Genomic DNA, 25,809 nt, shown 5'->3' with positions numbered 1-25,809 from the left:
TCTATCATATCCCCCCTCAGTCGTCTCTTCTCCAAGCTGAAAAGTCCTAACCTCTTTAGTCTTTCCTCATAGGGGAGCTGTTCCATCTCCTTTATCATTTTGGTAGCCCTTCTCTGTACCTTCTCCATCACAACTATATCTTTTTTGAGATGCGGCAACCAGAATTGTACACAGTACTCAAGGGTGCCCAGTGCAGGGGGAGGGAGGGGGTTTAGGGGCACACTTGACACGTTCTCAGGTGACTTCCTGGGCTGGGTCGCAACAGGTGTCTCCACAAAAAATTTGCTAGGCAGCTACTGGGAAGTTGTTGCACACTTTTGCTAGGCACTATCGCTTGGATGTTGGGACTCCGGCTTCCATGTGCTTTAGTGAGAGTGTTCTACGAGCGGAACTCTCCACGTCCCACCCGAGTTAAGGTGAGCTTAGATACATCTCAGGAGTCTGGACTGATCTGGGTACATATAGAGAAAGGAAAATTGGTTCTTACCTGCTTATTTTCATTCCTATAGTACCATAGATCAGTCCAGAGACCTACCCATTTACTGGGGAGAAGAGTCTGCCATTCGTACTGTTGCTTTGTATATAGTGCATGTTGGTTTTTTAGTGAAGGCTTATGTTACAATGGAAAATGTGTTTCCCAAATTTCTTTTTGGGCAACTTCACTTTCTTCTGGCTCATTGGAGGGGAACGAGTTTGTTTAGAAGTTTGCTTAGAACTTTATGGTTGTTGCCGTCCGTCTTGGCTTGGGTACAGGTCAATACTGAGGGACTGCAGGTGGCACACTGGGTTATGTAGTGTCAGTGAAACTTTCTCTGTCTCCATCTGCTGGAAGGGAGGCAAAACCCAGGAGTCTGGACTGATCTTTGATACTACAGGAACGAAAATTAGCAATTAAGAACCAATTTTCCTATCATGTATTGTTTAGTTATCCACAGTTTTATTTATTTATTTAAAAAATTTATATACCGTTTTATAAAATGAGTTTTTGTCAAAACGGTTTACATGATTAAAATAAAATTATTCAAAGAAAATCAAATTAAAATAAATTAAAATATACAAAAATTAGTTAATAGCTAAAATTTAGCTTAAAGATAAATCAAATTAATTACTCAAAAACAAAATAATAAAATATGTTGCCTTGGACTACTTATCAGGGGAAGGGGGAGGGGTATGAAAAAATGGAAGTGTAGCTAATAAGAGGGGAATAGGGAAAAGGTAAAAGGGGAAGGAGTGAGATGAATCTGATGGATGTGGAAATGAAAATGAGTGAGCATTAAACTTGTTCTTGAGTGGATGTTTGAAATGCGAGTTGGAACAAATGTGTTTTGAGTGATTTTTTGAAATGAGATGGATTTGATATAGATCGGAGAGGATTTGGGAGTGAGTTCCAAAGGATGGGGCCAGCTACCGAGAAAGCTCTCTTTCTGGTGACGTCTAATCTAGCTTGTTTTGGTGAGGGAATGTCTAAAAGATTTTGGGTAAGTGATCTTAAGTGTCTTGTTGGTTTGTAAATCCGTAGTAATGAGCAGAGCCAGGTGGAAGTTGGGTTATGAATTAGGCTATGAATAGTGGAAAGAATTTTATATTTTATCCTGAATTTTATGGGGAGCCAATGTAAAGATTGAAGGATGGGAGTGATATGATGTTGGATGATGTTGGATGATGGTGGATTTTGCAGAGAATACTGGCAGGCTGATGTCAGTACAGGTGTATATATATATACTGTGACGTCAGCTTTGCTCCGTCTCCATCTGCTGGTAGATGTGCATAACCCATTGGGGTGGATTTATTAACGAAAAGGAAATTATCAGGTAAATGATAATTTCTCCTTTATTTGTGGTTGATTTTATTGGAAAGGTGGTATAATAAAACTAACTAAAACAACTAACTGTGTGGTCAGCTTGGACTCTCATCATCTTCTGTCCCTTTTCACAGGCAGGGTTTACGTTTTTTTGCAGAAAATGTAAACAACCCTCTCTGCCCTCATAAAAAAAAAAAAGGTAATTTTTGGTCAGAGAAGAATCGCAGCCTTGGATTCACTGTCTTCAGGATCTGCTGACCTGATGAAACGTGGCGGGTGGGAAGTTATATTATCCTTAATAACCAGAACCAGTGACAATGGGACCAGTTCTTTCTAATCAAGGTCATGTGTGCAGCCGGTTATGCACAGCTCTGCCCTGACAGAAGTTGATCATTATGAGCCCAACGTTTTGCTGCCAGGGTTTGAAGCAAAAAGAGAGCCTAATAAATATGGGCGAGGGTTAGGGAAGAGAGAATGTGAGAGGCAGAGAAGTGGAGTGCTTGAAATCAAAGAGATGAAGAGTTGTGGGGGGAGTAAGGAATGTTAGAGGGGGGTACACAAGGACTGTCAAATAGATTTCGTGTTTTTATATGAACACTGTCAAAACACTTTGCCCTAGTTATTTTTCAATGTGGTGATACTGCTTTAGTCCCAAGAAATGAACTGATAGGATCTGATTTGTTTTTAAACACATGCTTCCAGCTCATCAAAGTCAAGACCCCTATATCAGAATATTCTAAATCAGATCATGTCCTGTTTCTTTGTGTTTCATGGGACAGATCATCCCTTCATAACTCTCTTCTTGACGGGACCTGGATCTTCTGGATGAAGACATGAAACCCCAGATACCGTACATGCAGGTATAGCTTATGAGCTACTCTCTTGCCTTTTAAATCTGATGTTCTGGTAGTGTATCCCAGTGGCGTGTGGCAGAGTCCATAAGTCAGTAAATTCTGACTTCTGGGCCCTTCTTTGTGAACTCACGGTGTGACCTTCGGCAACTTTCTTCAAACCCGCCACTACCGAATCTGTGAGTAGATTGATCTGCATGGATTTCTACAATACGATAGATTGCGTTAGAAATCCTTTAAATAAATAAGGGCTGTTTTCACCTTTTAGCCTTAGCTATTGTCCTGATTAGAGGGGGCCTCATGCTCCAGGTCTTCCAGTAAGATTTCTGTTGTGTATATTCCCGTTGCATGGGAGGAAACTAAGATCTGAAAGCGGAGGGGGTTATTCTGAATGGTAGTTACAGAAAGGCGTCATGTAATGTAACTGGGATGTTCTATGGAGTAGCAACCACCCCCTGGCACCTAGTAATGTAGTGGAGGCAGATGGGATGCCTAACGTGAGGAATACGATTGTTTACGCATATGTACGTATTTATTTAAAAAAAATGTATACCCGCACGATGTGCAGTTAACTCAGGATGGAGGATTTTTCCCTTCTGCAAGGATCATGATCAGCTGTTCTTTAGCGCATTTCAGGCTACGAAGGCCACCGTTCCATGTAGCAAAAACTGAACTTGGCTCTAGCATGAATTAATTTCTCCTTCCTGCTCCCATTTGGTGTGTCTATCACAGCTGAAGGCGTCAGAGCACCCAGAGGAGCAAGTTACGTGGTCTGTCCAGCAGCACGTGTCTGCCCGGAGGGTGAGTGACATCACAGGTGGGGGAGGAGCCAGGGCTGCAGAGCAAGTTGGGGGAAGGGAGGAGGGAATAGTGAGGATACGCTGCTGCTGCTGTTTGATTTCACATCCACAGGTAGCATGTGTTCTTCCACAACAGTGCGAATCGGCATTTAAGGGAGAGGCTCAGAGAGCACGAAATGGTGTAACATTTGGACTTGCTAGAGATATAAAGTGTAACATCAGGACTTGCTAGAGATATAAAGTTCCTGGATGTAATAAATGTTTGCTAGAGATGTTTGCTAGAGATGTTTGCTAGAGATGTTTGCTAGAGATATAAAGTTCCTGGATGTAATAAATGATTGTTTCATGGAGCAATTGGTTCAGGAACCAACAAGAGAGGGAGCTATTTTAGATTTAATTCTTAGTGGAACACAGGATTTGGTGAGAGAGGTAACGGTGGTGGGGCCACTTGGCAACAGTGATCATAACATGATCAAATTTAAACTAATAACTGGTAGGGGGACAATAAGTAAATCTGCAGCTCTAACACTAAACTTTCAAAAGGGAAACTTTGATAAAATGAGGAAAATAGTCAGAAAAAAACTGAAAGGTGCAGCTGCAAAGGTTAAAAGTGTTCAACAGGCTTGGACATTGTTTAAAAATACAATCCTAGAGGCGCAGTCCATATGTATTCCACGCATTAAGAAAGGAGGAAGGAAGGCAAAACGATTACCGTCATGGTTAAAAGGTGAGGTGAAAGAGGCTATTTTAGCCAAAAAATCATCCTTCAAAAATTGGAAGAAAGATCCATCTGAAGAAAATAGGATAAAACATAAGCATTGTCAAGTTAAGTGTAAAACATTGATAAAACAAGCGAAGAGAGAATTTGAAATGAAGTTGGCCATAGAAGCAAAAACTCATAATAAAAACTTTTTTAAATATATCCAAAGCAAGAAACCTGTGAGGGAGTCGGTTGGACCATTAGATGACCGAGGGGTTAAAGGGGCTCTTAGGGAAGATAAGGCCATTGCAGAAAGACTAAATGAATTCTTTGCTTCTGTGTTTACTAGTGAGGATGTTGGGGAGATACCAGTTCCGGAGTTGGTTTTCAGGGGTGATGAGTCAGACGAACTGAACGAAATCACTGTCAACCTGGAAGATGTAGTAGGCCAGATTGACAAACTAAAGAGTAGCAAGTCACCTGGACCGGATGGTATGCATCCCAGGGTACTAAAGGAACTCAAAAATGAAATTTCTGACCTATTAGTTAAAATTTGTAACCTATCATTAAAATCATCCATTGTACCTGAAGACTGGAGGGTGGCCAATGTAACCCCAATATTTAAAAAAGGCTCCAGGGGTGATCCGGGTAACTATAGACCAGTGAGCCTAACTTCAGTGCCGGGAAAAATAGTGGAAACTATCCTCAAGATCAAAATTGTAGAGCATATAGAAAGACATGATTTAATGGGACACAGTCAACATGGATTTACCCAAGGGAAGTCTTGCCTAACAAACCTGCTTCATTTTTTTGAAGGGGTTAATAAACATGTGGATAAAGGTGAACCGGTAGATGTAGTGTATTTGGATTTTCAGAAGGCGTTTGACAAAGTCCCTCATGAGAGGCTTCTACGAAAACTAAAAAGTCATGGGATAGGAGGCGATGTCCTTTCGTGGATTACAAACTGGTTAAAAGACAGGAAACAGAGAGTAGGACTAAATGGTCAATTTTCTCAGTGGAAAAGGGTAAACAGTGGAGTGCCTCAGGGATCTGTACTTGGACCGGTGCTTTTCAATATATATATCAATGATCTGGAAAGGAATACGATGAGTGATGTTATCAAATTTGCAGATGATACAAAATTATTCAGAGTAGTTAAATCACAAGCAGACTGTGATACATTACAGGAGGACCTTGCAAGACTGGAAGATTGGGCATCCAAATGGCAGATGAAATTTAATGTGGACAAGTGCAAGGTGTTGCATATAGGGAAAAATAACCCTAGCTGTAGTTACACGATGTTAGGTTCCATATTAGGAGCTACCACCCAAGAAAGAGATCTAGGCGTCATAGTAGATAATACATTGAAATCGTCAGCTCAGTGTGCTGCAGCAGTCAAAAAAGCAAATAAAATGTTAGGAATTATTAGGAAGGGAATGGTTAATAAAACGGAAAATGTCATAATGCCTCTATATCGCTCCATGGTGAGACCACACCTTGAATACTGTGTACAATTCTGGTCGCCGTATCTCAAAAAAGATATAGTTGCAATGGAGAAGGTACAGAGAAGGGCAACCAAAATGATAAAGGGGATGGAACAGCTCCCCTATGAGGAAAGGCTGAAGAGGTTAGGGCTGTTCAGCTTGGAGAAGAGACGGCTGAGGGGGGATATCATAGAGGTCTTTAAGATCATGAGAGGTCTTGAACGAGTAGATGTGACTCGGTTATTTACACTTTCGAATAATAGAAGGACTAGGGGGCATTCCATGAAGTTAGCAAGTAGCACATTTAAGACTAATCGGAGAAAATTCTTTTTCACTCAACGCACAATAAATCTCTGGAATTTGTTGCCAGAGGATGTGGTTAGTGCAGTTAGTGTAGCTGGGTTCAAAAAAGGTTTGGATAAGTTCTTGGAAGAGAAGTCCATTAACTGCTATTAATCAAGTTTACTTAGGGAATAGTCACTGCTATTAATTGCATCAGTAGCATGGGATCTTCTAGGTGTTTGGGTAATTGCCAGGTTCTTGTGGCCTGGTTTGGCCTCTGTTGGAAACAGGATGCTGGGCTTGATGGACCCTTGGTCTGACCCAGCATGGCAATTTCTTATGTTCTTATGTTCATAAAGAATATGTTGGAGTTGGGATTTAATGCAATAACGCCCAGTCTGGGGGTGCATATGGAGAATTAGCAATAAGCAAGAATGAGAAGCTGCAGTTTTCCCTTCTGTAAAAAAAACTTACAGTGTGTATTTGTTAACATCTCCTCTGGGTACTGCAGTCCATAACGGGGGGGGGGAGGTAGGGCTATTAAGTGCAATTGATACTGTGATTGCATGACTTTGTTAGTACCTCCTCCTATCCCACCCCAAGTTATCAGGAAGTGAAAGAAACAGGGCTGTCACTTGCACTGATCTCTATGTGTGATATTGCATTAAAGGATCAAATGGTCACTGGCACTTAGTTTGCAGAATGTTCCTTTACAGTACTAAGAACACCAAGGAGGAGGAATTTCTGGGAGGATAAGGGCTCTGCTCACAGCCTGTGCCCCTGAAGTTTGCTCCTCCCTCTTTCTGCCCTGGTTGATGGCAAATGTCAGAGAAGCTGCAGTTGGGTGTGAATGATTGTTTCTCTCACTGCCTCCCCCAGTATTACCGGTGTGCAATCCTCGTTGCTGTATTGGTCACCATGCTCTTCTGCACCATGCTCTGCCAGCTCCTGGTTTTTCCCCTTCTCATCTCAGCCCCCTTGGGGAAGACGGAAGCCACTCTGTACCAGAACAAAAGATGTGATGACCCCTGCAGGTAAGTGTGTAGGATTCCTAGGAGTAGCGGAGCTAGACCTCGTAGTCCTGCTTCTGTTCGAGAAATCAGAACTAGGGGCTCATGCATAAAGGGTCCTGGATGACCTGATTCCGTGTTTGTCCGGTGTTCTGGTTTCGTCCTTGCGATTGTATTGTTTTGTTTTGACTTCTTTTTTTGTTTTCATTTTTGCGCAAACGAGATTTTCAATAAATTTATTTCCCTGTATGTACCGAGATCAGTCCAGATTCCTGGGTTTTTGTCTCCCTGCCAGCAGATGGAGACAGAGAGAGTTTCACTGACACTGTACATAACCCAGTGTGCCTCCTGCAGTCCCTCAGTATTTTTCTAACCCCAGCAGATGGTAGATGGTGTTAAAACCTGCAGTCTGTAGTTTATTTAAATAATTAAAAAAAAAACAGAAAAAGAGAAGATCTCCAGTTCCTCTCGGGGGGGTTGTTAGGTCCTGGTGGGGCCATCCCCCCCTGGTTTGAGACAGACGAGCAGGGGGTTGGTGATTCCATAGGGGTGTACATTTGGTGGTCCAGATCCCTCATTCCCCAACAAAGCAGGGTTTGTTCCGCTGGTGGCTCTGCATTTGGGGGTCCCGTCTGAGCAGGGAAGTATTGAATTTCTGTTCCTTTTTGTACCGGGGCTAGTTACAGCAGTGAATGCAGTTTTTTAAAGCTTCTTTTAAAAATTAAAAAAAAAAAAAAGTAGCAAGAGCAACCAGGAGGCAGTGAAATCCCCGAGTGACCAGCACAGCGTCTTGATCGCTGCTTCAGGAACTGGTCACCTGAGGGTTTCCTGAGGTTCAGGTAAGCGGGGTGGCGATAGCAGTGCGCTGCTCAGGCTGCGTGGCAGACTGTGCTGTTCGTGTGCGCAAACTCGAGGTTGTGCCTAAATTCAGACAGCTTGTATTCTGTGTGCATCCCAGCCCCAGACTGGCAGATAAACGAGCCTTTCAGGTGACGGCTTTCCCCGTCCAGTGCAGGAATGGCAGCCATTTTCGTAAATACAGCCACCGCCTGCAGGTTTTGCAACATAGTCTGCAGAGCAGCTGTCCCACATCTGGCCCCTTCGCACAGAGTCATTAAAAGGATTGTCACTCACAAACCATATCTTCCCTCTAGCATTGATGGCCCATGAATGAGGGACATCTGATAGGGTTCCTTTCCGGTCTGCATGTGAAAACCCTGAAGCATTCTGGATAAGAGAGTCACCTTGACAAAAAGTGCATGTTTTCTCCTAGGTTTGTGCTGGTTGAGAGTATTCCTGAGGGGCTGGTCTACAACCAGAGCAGCACCAGTAACCCTTCCATCTTCCAGGCATGGCTGGACCTCGTCAGGAGTGCCAACAGTAGCATGGACATCGCCTCCTTCTACTGGACCCTGACCAACCAGGACACGGGAACATCTGAGCCCTCAGCCTCTCAGGTGAGCTCTCGCTAACCCCTAAATGGTCACGTTCCTGGTTTTGTGATTCCTGAGCGTGCTCCCGTACATGTGATGTGGGTTTGATTCCTGAGCCCGGCCTGTGCTCCTCGGGCTGAGGATGCTTCCTGGGAAGAAAGGTATCTCTGCTATTGTGCTGCGGTAGTACCAAATGGGCAGGTCTGGTGCATGCAGGCCAGGTTTTGGAGGGATCTGTGGTCTGTAGCCCTTTTCCCAAGGGCTGTTGCTGTGAAAGGGTTAAAAATAGAGGGGATGCTCTTTTCATGTCGGATTAGGATTCGTTTCATTGATAAGCTTCTGGAGGACTTCCAAGAACACGTTGACGCCTTGAAGAATCTTTCCAGCAATATAGATGTGTGTTTTGAGATTCAGGGGAAAATAGAAATGTGCTTCTGGGTGATGTAGTACTCTCCTGGTTGATGATGTGGAATGGTTGGGGAATGTCGGGGGGGTATAATGGAAAAACTGTTGGCAATACCGGTTGTGGTTACATTGTCATTTTGGTTGTATTATACAAGTAAAAAATATTTAACCATAAAAACGGAGGGGGAACCTCAGCTAGCTGTGACTGAAGATGCCTAGCATGGAAACCTAGTAGAAGTTGGTTCTGATTGGAGCAGAAAGAAACTGCTTTGCTCATCCCCAAAAAATCCATGACCCAGCCTAGACTCTGACTCCAACTACTGTAGAAGGGTGTGTGGCCACCGGCATTTTAGGCCAAATTCTTTGCCGTATTCTGAAGGAGGCGAAAGAGCCAGAAAAACTTCCACAAGACAACGTTTACTGTTTTTAAAAGGGAGCCAGTGGCTTATTTTTCCATCTTGGCTTCCCTTTTCACCCCTCACAATCTGTCTTTCTGTTTAAATAGGGGGAAGAGATTCTCCAGGAGCTGCTGAGGCTGCCCCAGCGTGGAGTCGTGCTAAGGATTGCGGTCAATCCTCCCAGCTCTCCGCAGCAGAAGAATGATATTCAAGCTCTGGCCCAGAGCGGTGAGATCATCATCAGATGGGATTGTATGGGCAGGCCTGATGAGAGACCCAAGCTTGGGTCCTTGGATCGGCGAAGGCTAGGGTGCTACAGAGGCAGGGGAGGGGATCCCAGTCATCACACAGCATCAACATCCGTCGTGAGGATTCAGGTTGCATCTATGATGGGTTCCTGGGAGGGTTATGGTCTGTGACCTCCTATCTAGGATTGTCACTGATGACTGAGCCATACAGGGAAGAGGGTGAGGCTTAATCAGGGAAAAAAAAGCCCCGGTAGCTGTTGTTGAGAGCCCACATTGTCTCAGCTTCTGCCATCCCATCTTTTTGTAAATGGTGAGTGTGGGAAGGTGCAGAGATGGCTGCTTCCAATGAAATGAAGATGTTTTCACCTCTGTTCCTGCCTATGCTTGCTCTGTTTTTAAGAGTTTTCTGTTTGTTTCCCAGAATAGTTACAAAAACAAAAAAACCAGCTGCAGCAAGTGGATCAGAGTTCTGATGAAGTTTTTCAGTGGTTTTTCTATTTGCCATCCCTGCAGGGGCTCTGGTCCGCGTGGTGGATTTGCCGAAGCTGACTGGCGGCGTTCTCCACACCAAGTTCCATGTGGTGGACAGGAAGCATTTGTTCATTGGAAGTGCAAACATGGACTGGCGGTCCCTAACACAGGTCAGGGGAGTCTGGGCCTCTTATTCTGAGGGTCTGTGCGGCTGGTACAGAGAGAGAGAGGGAGGAGCATGTTGCTGTCAATGTAGGGGTGGCCAACCCCAGTCCTTCCAAGGCCACAAATGGAACTGATTTTTAGGCTGACCAAAATGAATAATAGGTTCATATCTGGGTTGTCCTGAAAAGTCAGAGAACATTGTGGCCCCTGAGGACCCAAACTGACTATCCAAGACTTTCTAGAGCTCACCCAGCACATGATGGGGGCCTGTGCCATTTAAAAATATTGACTCAAGTCCATAGGAAGGGAGATCTTTTTTAAGCTGTCACTCTGCGACTCCTCCAGGAACCAGCCACATTCAAAATTATGTCATAAACTGCCTCTTACCAAATGCCATCTGATTAGTTTATATGATATGTGTGATGTTCATGAGGTCGCAGCTCAAATGACAAGTCATATGCCAGGGGGTGTGCAATATAGTTCACCGTTCATCTTAACATATCTGTTTTCCTGGATTGTGATGAAATTGCTTTAAGAAATTTTTTTAAATTACATTTTATTTTTGCTTTTTGAAAATGAAGTGGACAGCCTTTTTCAAGCCCCCTTCTGCCTCACATGACTGACTTTCTCTCCCTCTCTTGTGACAGCAGTAAATCTTTGTTCCTGTTCATACCCTAGGTCAGTCCAGACAAGTGAGTTTTGCATCCTTACCAGCAGATGGAGGCAGAGAATAAAAACTCTTCAGGCACTGCCTCATAACTGAGAGTGCCACCTGCAGTCCCTCAGTATTTTTCTGTCTCCAGCAGATGGTAGAGGTGAACTTAGTTTAAAAAAAAAATATAGCTTTAGTATAGAATAGATTTAGAAAGAAGACAGAAGAAGTGAAGATGGAGCTCCCAGAGGTGTTAGGTTCCTTCGTGGGCCAACCCTCTGGTTGGGCAGGGCGAGCGGGGGGTTGGAAATTCCTTGCCAGGCTCAACCCTTGATTTTCAGGGGGAGAGAAAGCCAGGGGTCCTGGTTCCCTCGCTCCCTCTGAGGCCTTCTTACCCAGTCCAGCCGTCTGCAACAGCCAGGAGCACCCAGAAGGAAAGTATAACTTTCCTTTCCTTTGGTTTTTTTTTTGTTTTTTTTCTGGGCTGCTAGGGGTCTGGTTTATTTTTTTTAAAGAAAAAGGTGTCAGGTAGGCCTTCTCTTGGCAGCGTCAGTTGGCAGTCAACTCCGCATCATGGTGAGTAGGGAAGCGCATGCAGTTCTTGCTGTTTTGTTTTCTTCAGCACCCGGGGCCGGGACAGCGTCGGCTTGTCTCTCCTGCCTGGGGTTATTTTTAGCCATGGGCTGCTTCGCTTGTCATGCCGCCTCCTGTGGAACGCAGAAAAGTCTGTCGGGCCTGTGGGGGGCAGTGATCCAGCCTCAGTGCAGCCCTTCTCTGCACCAGCTGTGCCTCTGGAGGCAAAGAAGCCTCAGCAGAGGGATCAGCAGGCAGACGCTGCACTCATTCTGCAGGTCCTGCCCAGAAGGCCCGGGGGGGGGGGGGGGGTTGTGTGAAGGAGACGGTGGCCATTTTGGCTGCATGTGGCAGGAGGCCTGCCATGGATAGGGAGTGCAGGGACTCCCCTCCCCCTCTTTCTCCACTACAACAAGAGTCTGGAGAAAATGAAGAGGTGCCAGCGGAACCAGGGGAGGATCTAGCAGTTGCAGAAGATGGGGAGCACAATGGATTTTCTGCGGAATTTATATTGTTATTGCATGAAGCCTACCTTGCCAAAAAGAAAGTGACAGGTAAGTGGTCTGCCACCCAGAAGTCTCGAAGCACGGCTAAGAAGCCTTGAGCTGGGGTGCCTCCAAGGTCAGGGGGCATTCTTTGTCTCTTGGGCCTGGATTGATCGTGAGTGGAGAATTCCTCTGAAGACTCTGGCAACTATCCTCAGGGGGATCCGCATATTGACCAGGGCGCTGGTCAGGGCGCAGATCCTGCGGCTGGGCTGGTGGGTGGTGACCCAGATGTTTAAGGATGTTCCTCTTGTGGAAGGGGATGCCCCTAGGGTGGCCCATGAAGGAACCTAGCACCTCTGGGAGCACCGTCTTCAATTCTTTCTTTCTTCTTTCTAAACCTTCTCATCCCCCAGATCCTGGAAGAATTGGGGATCAAGGTTGCGCGGAAAGATTCCGACAATGAGGGGGTAAACCCAGTGTTGGACTGCGTGGACTGCCAAAGGCCTTCCCTTTGCCGACTAGGTGAACAAGTTGATTGACCGGTAATGGGATTTCTCGGAGGCAGGACTGAAAGTGGCCAGGGCTATGGCCAGGTTGTATCCCCTGCTGGAGGACACCTTAGAGCTTTGGAAGGTTCCAAAGGTGGATGCAGCGGTGATGAAGACGATGACCATCCTTATGGCAGGGTCGGCGGTATCGAAAGATGTCCAAGACCAGAAACTAGAGATCCTATTAAAGAGGCTGTTTGAGGTGTTGGTGATGAGCCTTAGAGTGGCGGTCTGCGCTAATATAATGTAAAGATCTTGTTTGTTGGGTGCAGAAGGCATAGGAGAAGACATCGAGGACCTCTGCTGATTCTGGCCAGGATGCTCATTTGGAGGTGGGGGTGGCCTATGTGGCAAATGCCCTCTATGATATGCTTTGGACTTCGGCCAGGAATATGGTGTCCGCAGTGGCCGCTCAAAGACTCCTGTGGTTGCATAATTGGTTGATGGATGTGTGGTCAAAGGCGCAGCTTTATAATCTCCCCTCCAAAGGAAAGTTGTTGTTTGGGGAAAACCTGGAGAAGCTGATGAAGCATTTGGTGGATTCTAAAGGGAATAGATTGCCTGAAGATGATAAAGGAAGTAAGAAGACCTTTCTGCTGCGTGCTCCCTTCCGTGCGATGAGAAGATTTCGCTCCAACAGAAGTTCTTCTGTGGCCATGCAGGAGCAGGGTTCAGGAAGACAGTAGTCCTTTCAAGGGACCCATAGGCTGGCCAGAGATAGTTCTGGACAGGGTTCCAGACGTGTGAAACCCGACCAATGAAGGCGGGCTGGTCCATTCCTCTTTAGAAACTGTTAGAGGAAGGCTGTCCCGTTTTTACGAGGAGTGGATCAGTCACTTCCGACCAGTGGATTCTGGAAGTAATAAGGTACAGCTATGCCTTAGAATTTTCACGCCCCCATGAAAAAGGCTTTTGTAGTGTCCTGTTGGGCTTTGCCTGGCAAGTGAGCGGTGGTGAGGGACACCTTTCTACGGCTACAGCAATTGAAAGCCATCATTACGGTGCCGCAGGAGGAGCAAGGTTGAGAAAGATATTCTGTGTACTTTGTGGTTCCCAAAAAGGAGGGCTCTTTTCGGCCCACTCTAGATCTGCAAAAGGTCAATGCGGCCTTATGAGTGCTGTGCTTTCGGATGGAGACGTTGTGGACGGTGATTGCAGCGGTGTACAAAGGGGAGTTTCTTGCTTCCTTGGCTCTAACTGAGACATTTCTCCACATTCCCATCCAAGCAGACCAACAGAAGTTTCTTCACTTCACAGTGCTAGTAGAGCATTTTCAGTTTCGAGCTCTTCCCTTCGGGCTGGTTATTGCATCAAGAACGTTCACAAAGGTGATGGTGGTGGTGGCAGCAGCGCTCAGAAGGGAAGGGATACTAGTACATCCATACATGGATGATTGGCTCATTTGGGCAGAATCGGAGGTAGAGTGTCACTGTTCCATTTGACAAGTGATGGAACATCTAAGGTCCCTGGGCTGGATAATAAACCTGGCAAAGAGCCACCTGGAGCCGTCCCAGTCCTTGGATTATCTGGGTGTGCAATTTGACACCCAGTTAGGCAGCATGTTTCTTACTCCGGTAAGGGTGATCAAGTTGCAGTCGCAAGTGGTTCATCTGTGGGATCTGCTGGTCCCCAAAGTCTGGGATTATTTACAAGTGCTAGGTTCCATGGCCTCTGCACTGGATTTGGTGCCATGGGCCTTTGCTCACATGCGTCCTCTTCAGAAGGTGCTCCTGTCTCAATGGAATCCATTGTATGAGGAATTTCAGCTACCGTTGCTGCTCCAGGTGGAATCCAGGTCCAGTCTCTCATGATGGCTGTTGCGTCTCAATTTGGAGAAAGGAATGGATCTGGAAGTTCCAGACTGGGTGGTAGTGACCATGGATGCCAATCTCAGCAGTTGGGGAGTGATATGTCGGGGATCTGCAGCCCAAGGGCAGTGGTCACCGGTGGAAGCATCCTGGTCAATCAACCATCTGGAAACAAGAACTGTCCAGAGGGCGTTGTTCTTTCTTTCCTAGATTCAGGGACGTGAGGTGTGTTCTCATACAATGAAATGATGGTGGCCTATATCAATCGGCAGGGCGGAATGAAGAGTCGTTTGGTGGCTCAGGGGGTTCCGGAACTCTTTCCCTGGGCGGAACTTCTTCTAGCAGCAGTAGCAGCTTCCCACGTGGCAGGTGTGAATTATCTCAGCAGATAACAGCTGGACCCGGGAATGGGAGCTGTGAGCGGAGGCGTTTGCCCTCATTCGGTGCAGGTGGGGTGAGCCCCAGTTCTATCTCATGGCAATGCGGAAGAATGCCAAGGCAGCCAGGTTTTTCAGCCGTTGGAGAGAGTTTGGCTCCTCAGAGATCGATGCTCTGGTTCAGCCATGGCCTGGGAGACTCCTGCTATATGTTTCTCCCTGTGGCCGCTCATAGGTCGAGTGTTGCGACACAGTGGGGAAGAGTGATCCTGGTAGCTCCAGAGTGGCTGTGCCATCCGTGGTTTGCAGGTCCGGTTCAGCTGGCGGTAGACAGATGTTGTATGCTTGAGTTCAAAGATCCCTCACGTTTTGCCCAATCTTGAATACCTATGTGGTGAGGGGGGGGGGGGGGTCCTGAATATGCCCTTGCAACCATCTAAATGATCAGCTTATAAGAACTGACCAAGCATTCATCTACCCTCCCATTTCCTGTCTGTTATATTCCTCTATAAATATTCAGAGAGGGTAATTATAGGTAAAAAGTGGTTATATTTTCTCTTAGCTATAATATAATATATTTCTTCTAGCAATAATAAAATACATTACAACGGAGCACAACATAAAATACAAATGGTAATAAAGAGCATATTGAATAGAGAATTAAGCTAAGCTATGTACAAATCGGTGGGATACTACTTCCCTGAGAAAATCAGCTCTAGGAGGTGATCCCTCAGGCTGAGTCTCTGGGCAGTCAAAGAGTTAACTGCAGACAGGATCTCTAGGCAATGGAATAACTTGCATGGGAACCAGAAATCAGGGAAACCAGCTGGAAGTGCTTCACCTGACCAGTCCAGCAGTGTCTTCATTTTCGATGGCCAGTCTGCACTTAATTTCCTATGGTTGGTCTCCAACCTTTTTACGGGCTGGAGGTGCCACTCTGGTCTTTGCATTCTATCCTTCTCACATTACAATTCCTTCGTTGCCCCTCTTATTGGTTGTGTCACACAGTGACATGTCTCCTTTTCCGTCTGGCACATCCCCCTCCCCTCCATCTGTCTTTTTGAAATCACCATCTTTAACCACTCTGGTACAATTATTCACAGTTTAAAAGTACGAAAACATGTTTTCTCTCTCCTGCCCCCCCCCCTTTTGTTGTTTACAGCATTAGAATGTATTGTTTTAAAAGGGATACAATGCCTGTATTGCATAGCAGCAGTTCCCTGCCAAGCCTTTTTAAAAGCTGCAGGATATCAGCTCTAATTAATCACTGTAAACAAAGGAAAAAGCTCACAGCAGCTTAAGATATACATTGCTTTGCATTAAGCATTTTAAAGTCAGCACTGGTATCTGTTTACATAGCCCTGGTCACAGAGCCTCTTGCAGCAGGAAACAAAACTGCAGGAGAATATCACACTTTCTCCTACTTTGAATTAACCCTCTTATTCCCTGTCTGTAATCAAGCATTTATTTATTTTTTTTAAACAAGCCCCGTCCCTGTATCAAACACTAAACCTGTGCAGTATATCTGTTTTCTATGTGAATTCTGAGCACTCAACACTGGATCCATTTTACATGAGGGTCGGTATAAAAATGTTCTAAATGAATAAATCCATCTGGTTAAGGCATCTGAGGACCCATCTTTTTGGAGCAGGCGGATCGCTTCCATCTAGGGCTTGGCTTTTGAGGGGCGACGTTTCTGTTTGAAGGGGTATTTGGAGCCGGTGATTACTACTCTTCTACAGGTGAGAAGATCCTTTACTTCTTTGATGTATATCAGAGTTTGGTTCTCTTTGCACACTTTTACTAGATATTACCGTCTGGATGTCAGGGCCCCGGAGGAGGCCTCCTTTGGTGAAAGTGTGCTGTGTGCAGGTCTTTCGGGATCCCACCCAGTGTAGAGAGGCTTGGGTATATCCCACTCCTCTGGACTGATCTGGGGTATGAACAGGAAAGGAAAATTGGTTCTTGCCTCAGTCCAGACTTCCATTTAGGCCGATCCAGAAAACCCCGCGGGAGAGCCGGCGAGCGCCCGCTCTCCCGACACACGCCCAGGCCACTCTCCTGGGCGCGCGATTCAGAAAAAAAATTTTCAACTGAGGGCCCGCGGTAAAAAGAGGCGCTAGGGACACTATCGAGACCCTAGCGCCTCTTTTTTGACAGGAGCGGCGGCTGTCAGCGGGTTTGACAGCCGACGCTCAATTTTACTGGTGTCGGTTCTCGAACCCACTGACAGCCACGGGTTCGGAAAACGGACGCCGACATAATTGAGCGTCCGTCTTCCAACCCGCGCGCCACGGGCAGATTTAAATTTTATTTTTTTTTTAAAATTTTTAACTATTTTTTAGTTTTGGAGCCTCCAACTTAATATCACTATGATATTAAGTCGGAGGGTGCACAGAAAAGCAGTTTTTTCTGCTTTTCTGTGCACTGTCCCGGTGCTGGCAGAAATTAAAATGTGCGGCTTGGCTGCACATTTTACTTTCTGTATCGCGCGGGAATAATTAATAGGCCCATCAACATGCATTTGCATGTTGCGGGCGCTATTATTTTCGGGGGGGGGGAAGGGAGGGGGGTTGGACGTACATTTTCCACACTTTATTATCCCGTACTGTAAAAGGGGTAAAAATAGCGCTTCGAAAACGCATGTCCAACCGGGGCTAACAGTGTGCTCTGCCGGAGTGCACTTTACTGTATCAGCCCGATTATGATTATTTTTTACGAAAGCCTATCCTGCTTCTGGATGCAGCTGGTGATGCAGAATTTAAGTTTGTACAATAGAATTGTGAATGAGATTGTACATAGTTCTCAGTTATTATGAGACTGGAAGTTTTTTTCATTACCCCTAAGTTGAGGGCTCAGTTTGGTTGGGGATTTCAACTTATTCCTCAGCTCGCTCTAGAGGGAGAAATCCTTGGAGTTTGGGAGGTAGTCATGGTGCCTTGGGTACAGGTCAGTACTGAGGGACTGCAGGTGGCTCTTTTGGTTAAGTAGCAGTGCCTGAAAAGTTTTCATTCTCTGCCTCCATCTGCTGGTAGGGATGCAAAACCCACTTGTCTGGATAGATCTGTGATAGTCCAGGAACAAAACCTAGTAGGTAAGAACCAATTTGCCTTTCTCTGTGGGGACTTCACAGGTGAAGGAGCTGGGAGCCGCCATCTACAACTGCAGCTGCCTGGCATGTGATCTTCAGAAGGTTTTTGAGGCCTACTGGGCCCTGGGCGTGCCCAACGCCTCCATTCCATACCCATGGCCAGAGAACTACTCGACAACATACAACAAGGACACTCCCCTGGCAGTGGCACTGAATAACACCCCCTCCCACGTCTACCTTTCAGTAAGTTATAGGGCTACTGGTCAGCTCGATTTTCGGCAATCACTGTTCTGTGTGTGAGATTTAAAATGTTGTTTCTTTATTGGTTGGCCAAGAAAGCCATGTTGAAATATGCCTCCTGGACAAATAGAGAGATAAAGTCAAACCCCCAAGGTCACATACAGCAAGTTTTAGTGATAGCTGGGGATTAGAACGGAAGTACATGGAGATAATGACTTACACCAAGGTCACACACACACACAGTCAGGGGCAGAGCAGAAATCTTAAGTTTGCTACCTAGTCTGGTGCTGTAACTTCTCACCCTCGCTTGGATCTACTTGCAGTTCCTTCTTTTATGCCCTTTTTCCTCCATAGAAAACATAAAGAGATCCTCTCTGTGTAGTTTCACAAATAATTTAGAAAATAAAAATTGTCTACTCCTGGGCATCCTATCTGAAAAGTTGCGTGGACATTGACGCTGCTTTGTTTGCCTGCTGCAGATTCACACATGCTCTTTAATGTTTAAAAAAATATATATATATATATATATCTTTTCTGTTTTTTTAAAAACAGAATGCTTAGAAGCTGCTGCCAGGTTAAAAAAACCCTAAATTGTGAGAGATTTTTCAGTTGAAGTACAAGACATAATGAATATTGCAGATTTAAAAAATAAATTTGGCTTCCCTATTCGAAAAGAAACAGAAAATTTCATTTTCATTTATCAAATGTATGAATTGCTTAACACAAATAGGGCCTAAGCGATGTACAAAAATTAAAAACATTCATAATAAATACATACATAAAAAATAACAAACTAGCAATGAGTGTGCGGTTAGTGAGCAATGCAGGGAACTAAGGAAGGAAAGTTTCACCCCAGAATTCTCTCTGCTACCTTCCAGAGTGCCCCACCAGCCCTTTGTGCCCAGGGGCGAACAGAGGATCTTCAGGCCATTGTCAGCATCATCGACGATGCCAAATTGTTTGTCTACGTGGCAGTGATGGATTATGTTCCGACCTTGGAGTTTTCGCACCCTAGGAAGTAAGTTTTCCTCTCTCTCACTCTCTGTCCCCCCCACAATAGTTGCAGCAGCCGGCTGCAGCCCCTCTCTGAATAATTCTAATCTGAAGTAAGTGGAAATGTTTTCTGGAGCTCCGAATTTTGGGTCACCTGCATTTTGAGGCACTGTCTCTCTCTCTCTCTCTCTCTCTCTCTGTCTCTCCTCTCAGGTATTGGCCAGAGATTGACGACCACTTGCGTAAGGCAGTATATGAGAGGCGAGTGAAAGTACGGCTTCTGATCAGCTGCTGGCACCACACACAGCCGTTCATGTTCCCCTTCCTGAGGTCTCTGGCCGCTATGAGAGATAACAAGACTCATTACGATATTGATGTGGTAAGAGTCCCAAGCTTCCCACTGTGCTCCCCAGTATGCCAGTTGTATGTGAGGCTGTCTCAATCACATGGCTGTAGCACTCCCTCCAGCACTGCTGAGGCTGCCACTCTCCCCATAGTGTTCCCCAGTATTACAGCCATATATGCAGCTCAAAAGATATATCATGCTGGCTCAAACCAAGGGCCATCAAGCACAGCATCCAGTCTCCGAAGGTGGGCAGTCCGGCTCAGAAGGAAGTATCCAGTAGATTCCAGAAAGTTAAGTAGATCCTTTTCTTGTGGCACACTTCCAGGAATAGCGATGGCTTTCCCAAGTCTACTGTAATGATGGGCTGGTCTTTGGATGACCCTCGCGACCGACTGATTCACCCCGGATGCCGCAAAGTTCTTCAGCAGCAGGAACGCTGCCATGATACCTCTCCCTCTCACGCATGTGCTGGCCTTAGGTGTGTGCGCGCCACAGCCTCAGAGTTAAAGGCCTTGCGGTGGGAAAACTACGATGGTGACGGGTGATGATGTCAGAAAGGCTGGGTACTTAAGGCCTAGTTGCGCTCTTTCTGACGCCTCAGCAACAGGTCCTTTGCCTTGTCTGCAGTATGTGTCCTGTTTTGCCTTGCTCTATTCGCTGCCTTGTTCTGGTCTTCGGAGTCTTGTCTTGTCTTGATCCTTAGTGTCTTGTCTCTGCCTTCGTCTGTCTTGGCCTAATTCTCCAATTCTGACCACTCTTGGATCGCTGCCTGCCCTGACTTATGGTCTGGACCCAGATATCATCTACTAGCTACTGCCAGCTCTGGTCTTTGACCTGGACTCAGAAATCATCTGCTCGCTGCCTGCCCTGACTGCTGCCTGAATTGTGACTTCGTCTGACCACTTCTTCACTCCATGAAGTTAGCATGGGGCACATTTAAAACTAATCGGAGAAAGTTCTTTTTTACTCAACGCACAATTAAACTCTGGAATTTGTTGCCAGAGGATGTGGTTAGTGCAGTTAGTATAGCTGTGTTTAAAAAAGGATTGGATAAGTTCTTGGAGGAGAAGTCCATTACCTGCTATTAAGTTCACTTAGAGAATAGCCACTGCCATTAGCAATGGTTACATGGAATAGACTTAGTTTTTGGGTAATTGCCAGGTTCTTATGGCCTGGATTGGCCACTGTTGGAAACAGGATGCTGGGCTTGATGGACCCTTGGTCTGACCCAGTATGGCATTTTCTTATGTTCTTATGGGACTTCCACCTAAACCCTGCCAGCCCCTGGAACCCAATGGCTCAATCTACGAGGAATGAGGTTAGTACAGGTGAAGCTCCAGCTCCTGTCCCAGTAAGGGCAAGTTCACCAGCTGCAGCATGGGCCTAGCAGGTTTGCCTGCTAGGCTGCACCAACCATGCCACAGCCCAAGGGCTCACATTTGTGACAGTTTGCTGAGGCCATGAGCTCGGTGGACTTGTCCCTAGCTCAGGTTATTTCCAGGTTGGCTCTCTAGATCCATCAACAGCAAGACCAGCTCAACAACATGACAGGCATTCTTCAAGGCTTTACAGCTCAAATGGAGTCCATGCAGGTTCATGACCTAGCACCTGCACTGGCACCTCCCCCAGCAACCCTGGCTTGACTACTGGAACCTATACTTCATCTCACGCCACTGCCTAGGCTGCCCAGGTTTCATCAACCAGTGCAGAATGCACTTTGACCTGCAGGCTACCAGTTTTCCCTCGAATTGTACCAAAGTGACTTTCTTGCTGTCTCTACTGGGTGGTCCTGCACTGGCCTGGGCATCACCACTATGAGAGTGGGATGGTACCTTGATGAGAAACCTGGATAGCTTCCTCTAACAGTTCTCACAAGTTTTCAACAAGTTTAGTTGGGCCTTGTCCACTGCTACAGAACTGCTCTGCATCAGGCAGGGTAGATGCACCATGGGCGACTATGCCATTCGATTCCTGGCTTCAGAGCTTCGTTGTGGGTGAAAATGGTCTGACTGTCATCTTTTGGCAGGGCCTGGTGGAGCACATAAAAATAGAGTTGGGTTGGGACTTGCGGCGCACATTAGAGGACCTCATCACCTTGGCCATACAGGTGGAAGCCAAGTTCCTAGAGCAAGCCTGTGAGAGGGAGGCATTCCGTCAGCATTTCAAACTGGCACCCAAGTTCCAGCGGCCTCTGGTAATCACGGTAGATGCACCAGCCACTGCTTCTTCGGAAGAGTCCATTTAATGAGAGATCCCGTGTCTCCAAAGAAGAGAAACAGAAGCATAGGTGACTCAACCTTTGCCTCTAGTGTGCAGCTGAGGGGCACTTTGCCAGCCATTTCCCAGAAAAGATGGGCAACTTCAGAACCCAGGGTTAGTCAGAGAGGCAACCCAAGGCTGGCCTTCGTCCTCTCTACAACTACTGGTACCAGTTCGCCTTATCTTCCAAGATACCATGGTGCAAACCAAGGCCTTTTTGGGTTCTGGGGTTGGAGGCCACTTTATAGATGCTGCTTTGGTCCACCAAGACAGCCTTCTTACAACGGCCTTGGACAAAGCAGTGGCCATATCTTCTGTATATGGTGAATCTCTCCCTGGCCATCTATCGATGGCTACCATTCCTCTCATGCTCCAGATAGGACTCCTGCTCTGGGAGAGTATCTTCTTTTATGTCCTGTCCAAAGCAGTCAACCCCCATCATCTTGGGTCTGCTGTGGCTCATGTTTCATAACCCATCTATTGATTGGGAAGCCATACAGATTGCCTATTGGGGCATCTTTCTCTCGGGTTATGTCTCTGGTAACCCTAGCTTGATGTAATTGAAGTGGGTCCTTGTTGCTGTGGTGTGGTTGGCGCAGCCTAGGGAGCAAACCCTCTAGGCCTACGCTGGCAGCTGGTGGATGTACCCCAGGGTGAGTTTGATCAGAAGCTTCACGTTTTTCAGTCCCTTTTCCCATAGGCTGAGTCCTTGGGATCTGGAGGCCAGCAGGACTTAGGTGAGAGTCTCTCAGGGTATAGAGTGATAGCAAGTCCAGGGCTAGGCAAGGGTAGTCAATGTCCAGGCAAGAGTTCGCAGTAGTCAGCAAACTAGAATTGTCAAGGTTCAGGCAAAGGTCAGTGGCCGGCAGCAAGTAAGAATAGGCAAGGTCTGGGCAAGGGTCAGACCCAGAAGTCAGGCCAAGAAGAAGACAGGAGCGAGGCAAGAGGGACTGATGAGGCAGGGCAGGCTGGATGAGGTGAGGCTGGACAAAGACAAAGCAAGGCTGGGCTGAAGAGACAGGAAGCTGGCAACACATACTGCAAAGACAGGAAACCCATTGCTGAGGCAGGGATCCAACAGGCTGGCCAGCTTAAGTAGGAGGAAGGTCCTGACATCAGGCTACTCCAAGGGCTGTTTCCTTAGAAGCCTTTGAGTGCTGCAGGTGAGCATGCGCATACTAGGAGGCAGCATAGCGCAGAAACTGGAGCAATGGCAGTGTCTGGGCTGGTCAGTGGTGTGCAGCCACAAAGAAGGGTGGGGGGGGGTGATTGTGAGCAGTCATGGGGCCCTTCTGCAACTAGCCAGATTTTAAACCCGATCTCAGACCTTCTGGGCCTTCCTGTTCCATATGTAAAGTTTGTGGATGTTTTCAGTAAGCAGCAAGCAGAGACCCTGCTTCCTCACAGGTACTTTGACTGCCTAGGTGCTCCCTAGGGGTAGGATCTGTCTGCTCTCAGGTCCCAAAATCTCAGCCATGTCCACCTACATTTAGGAGAACCTGGAGCAAGGCTTCATCTGCCCTTCCTTGTCTCCTGCAGGGGCAGGTTTCTTTGTGGGCAAGAAAAATGACATACTCTGGCTGTGCATAGATTAAAGAGGCCTCAACTCCATAATCTGGAAGAACCCCTCATCACATAACTATTCGACTGCCTGAATGCAACCCAACTCTTCACCAAACGTGATCTCAGAGGAGCCTATAATCTTATTTGAATATGGGAGGGAGACAAATGGGAAAACAGCATTTAACATCCTTGATGGCACTATGAGTATCTGGTCATGACATTTAGCTTGTGCAATGTCTTCCAAAATACAGTCACTGAGATCTTCAGGGACCTTCTGTATTCTCTTGTCATTGTCTGGACAACATCCCCATCTTCTCTCACTGCCAGCACATGAAACGAGTATTGCAGAGGCTCTGGGAGAACAGCTTATATGCGACACTTGAAAAGTGCACTTTTGAGCAGGATGAACTGCCCTTCTTCGGTTACATCATCTCTCGCCATGGTCTGCATATGACCCGGAGAAAGTAAAAACTATCCAAGACTGGCCCCAATTTGTCAGGTTCAAAGCTCTGCAAAGGTTTCTCAGCTTTGCCAGTTATTAGCGACAGTTTGTGTATGAATAGTCCTCCTCAGCGGCCCCACTTGACGCTCTTACTTAAAAGGATGCCAACACCAGACATTGGTCCAAAGAAGCAGTAAAAGCCTTCCACTTCCTCAAGCAGGCATTTCTCAGAGACCCCTGTCTTCAGCATCCGGTTCCTTCTAGACCCTTCATTGTGGAGGTAGATGCTTCTGCCATTGGGGTAGGGCTGTCCTCACTCAAAACAGTGATCAAGGGACCCTCATGCCATGCTTTTTTCTTTCCAAAACGTTCACCTTCACAGAAAGGAACTATACTATTAGGGACAGAGAATTCCTGGCCATGAAATTGACCCTGGAGGAATGGTGTTATCTCCTGGAAGGGACTAGAATCCAATCCCAGTCTTCCCGGACCATAAAAATCTGGAAGATCTTCCACAGGCTCAGCAACTGAATCTACAGCAGGCCCCATGGTCTTTATTTTTTAATCACCCTTGATTTTGAGCTCAGGCACTGGCCGGCAGAGAAAAACCAATGAGCTGATGCTCTTTCATGATCCTTTGAAACTGAGGCCTCCCAGGAACCTCCTGCCACATCGATCTGGCCAGAATCACAATCATGGCAGTGGTATTTGTCCCACCAGGAAAGACGGTGGTTCCAAAACACCTGCGAGAGAAAGTGTTGTCATGGGCCTATGATTCCTGCCTAGCAGGCCCACCCAGCAGTCGCCAGGACCTTGGAACTGCTTCTTCACCACTGCTGGTGGCCTCAAGTAAAGCGAGATGTACAGCACTACGTGGAATTCTGTCCCAATTGTGCTATTCATAAGAGTTCTCACGCTTGCCCTTGGGGGCTGTTACAGCCATTGCCAGCCCCTGAGACATCCTGGCCCCATGTGGTGATGGACTTCGCCACAGACCTACCTCTCTAACGTCTGTATTTCTCTTTTGGGTAGTGGTGGACCGGTTCAAGATGGCTCACTTCACACCACTTCCTTGACTTCCATCTGTACAAGAATTGGCTTGTCTTTTTTTCAACATATCTTCAGAGTCCATGGGTTACCAGAGCATATCCTCGGACCTGGGAGTGCAATTCACAGCTCGCTTCTGGAGAAGCCTCTGTAAAAACATGGGGATTTTCTCAGATTTCTTGTCCGCTTACTACCCACAGAGTAATGGGCAGATGGAAAGAACCAGCCAGACCCTTAAGGGATTTCTAAGACCCATGTCAATGAACATCATCAGCGCCTAAGGGTGACAAAATCCTAATTCCATCACTGTACCTGGGTAATGTACCGGATTCGATGATCTTTTAAAATAGGCACCAGGAGTGGTCTGGGAAACCATAGGCTGGCAAGTCTGACTTCAGGGCTGGGAAAAATCGTAGAAACTATTCTAAAGAACAAAATCACAGAACATATAAAAAAAAACATGGTTTAATGGGATATGGCCAGCATGGATTTACACAAGGGAAGTCTTGTGTCACCAGTCTACATTGTTTTGAAAGGGTTAAGAAACATTTATTAAAAATGTTATATACAGCAGTCTACAAGCATTTGCCCACTATGATGTACAATAAAACATTCATAATAACATAAACATACATCCAACAGTAGACAATTCTGCATTAACAATGATTTGGCTTAAAAAGCCAATATTATCAAAATCGATTCTCTGGCGCCTTAACTTGTGGGTAGTGGTGAGCTGGTGCATATAGTGTATTTGCATTTTCAGAAGACATTTGACAAAATCCCCCATAAGAGATTCCTGCGATAGTCATGGGATAGGAGTCTATGTGTTGTGAATTACAAATTAGTTAAAAGATAGACAACAGAGAGTAGGACTACATGCTCAGTTTTCTCAGTGGGGAAAGGTAAGTGGTTTGTTGCTGCACTGGGACTGTGCTTTTTTTTTTTTTTTTTTTTTTTTTTTATAATTTACTCTCTATTGACAAAATTTCAATAACTGAACATGTTCTCTTCAAATTGATCCTCTCATTACCCTGACTATTAAAGAGATGATAAAGATAACACTCATTCCCAGTACGTACCAGGATCAGTCCAGACAGCTGGGTTATGCCTCCCCTCCAGCAGATGGAGTCAGAGAGAAAACTGAAAGCACCCCCTAGATATACTGGTGTGCTACCTGCGATCCTTCAGTATAATCTCTGACTCCAGCAGATTGAGAGGCATAACCTGCGGTCCTGCTCCGGTCGTTTCTATCTATCGGTCGGGGTAAAAAAATTAAAACAATAAAATACACTATAAAAAGTAAGGTAGGACAGGGGGCAAGATCATTGGATGCT

General features: G+C 46.2%; 1 protein-coding gene across 5 annotated transcripts in view; it reads left to right on the top strand.

Moving 5' to 3' along the window:
* The window catches only part of PLD3 (phospholipase D family member 3), a 62,178-nt gene that overhangs the window by 25,671 nt on the left and 10,698 nt on the right, over positions 1-25,809 (top strand). For 4 of the 5 annotated variants that reach the window (XM_029571525.1, XM_029571523.1, XM_029571521.1 and 1 more), the window contains exons 2-10: positions 2,581-2,661; positions 3,385-3,453; positions 6,798-6,952; positions 8,202-8,385; positions 9,272-9,392; positions 9,926-10,053; positions 17,628-17,828; positions 18,704-18,843; positions 19,032-19,197. In XM_029571525.1, coding sequence (XP_029427385.1) covers positions 2,635-2,661; positions 3,385-3,453; positions 6,798-6,952; positions 8,202-8,385; positions 9,272-9,392; positions 9,926-10,053; positions 17,628-17,828; positions 18,704-18,843; positions 19,032-19,197 — 1,191 coding nt within the window. In that variant the 5' untranslated portion in view covers positions 2,581-2,634. Of the gene's footprint in view, positions 1-2,576; positions 2,662-3,384; positions 3,454-6,797; positions 6,953-8,201; positions 8,386-9,271; positions 9,393-9,925; positions 10,054-17,627; positions 17,829-18,703; positions 18,844-19,031; positions 19,198-25,809 lie in introns of all 5 variants that reach the window. The other variant, XM_029571524.1, reaches the window with a different exon arrangement.

Source organism: Rhinatrema bivittatum, chromosome 11 (assembly GCF_901001135.1).
Source record: "Rhinatrema bivittatum chromosome 11, aRhiBiv1.1, whole genome shotgun sequence".
Lineage (NCBI taxonomy): Eukaryota > Metazoa > Chordata > Amphibia > Gymnophiona > Rhinatrematidae > Rhinatrema > Rhinatrema bivittatum.
This window is presented reverse-complemented; position numbering and strand designations above follow the sequence as displayed.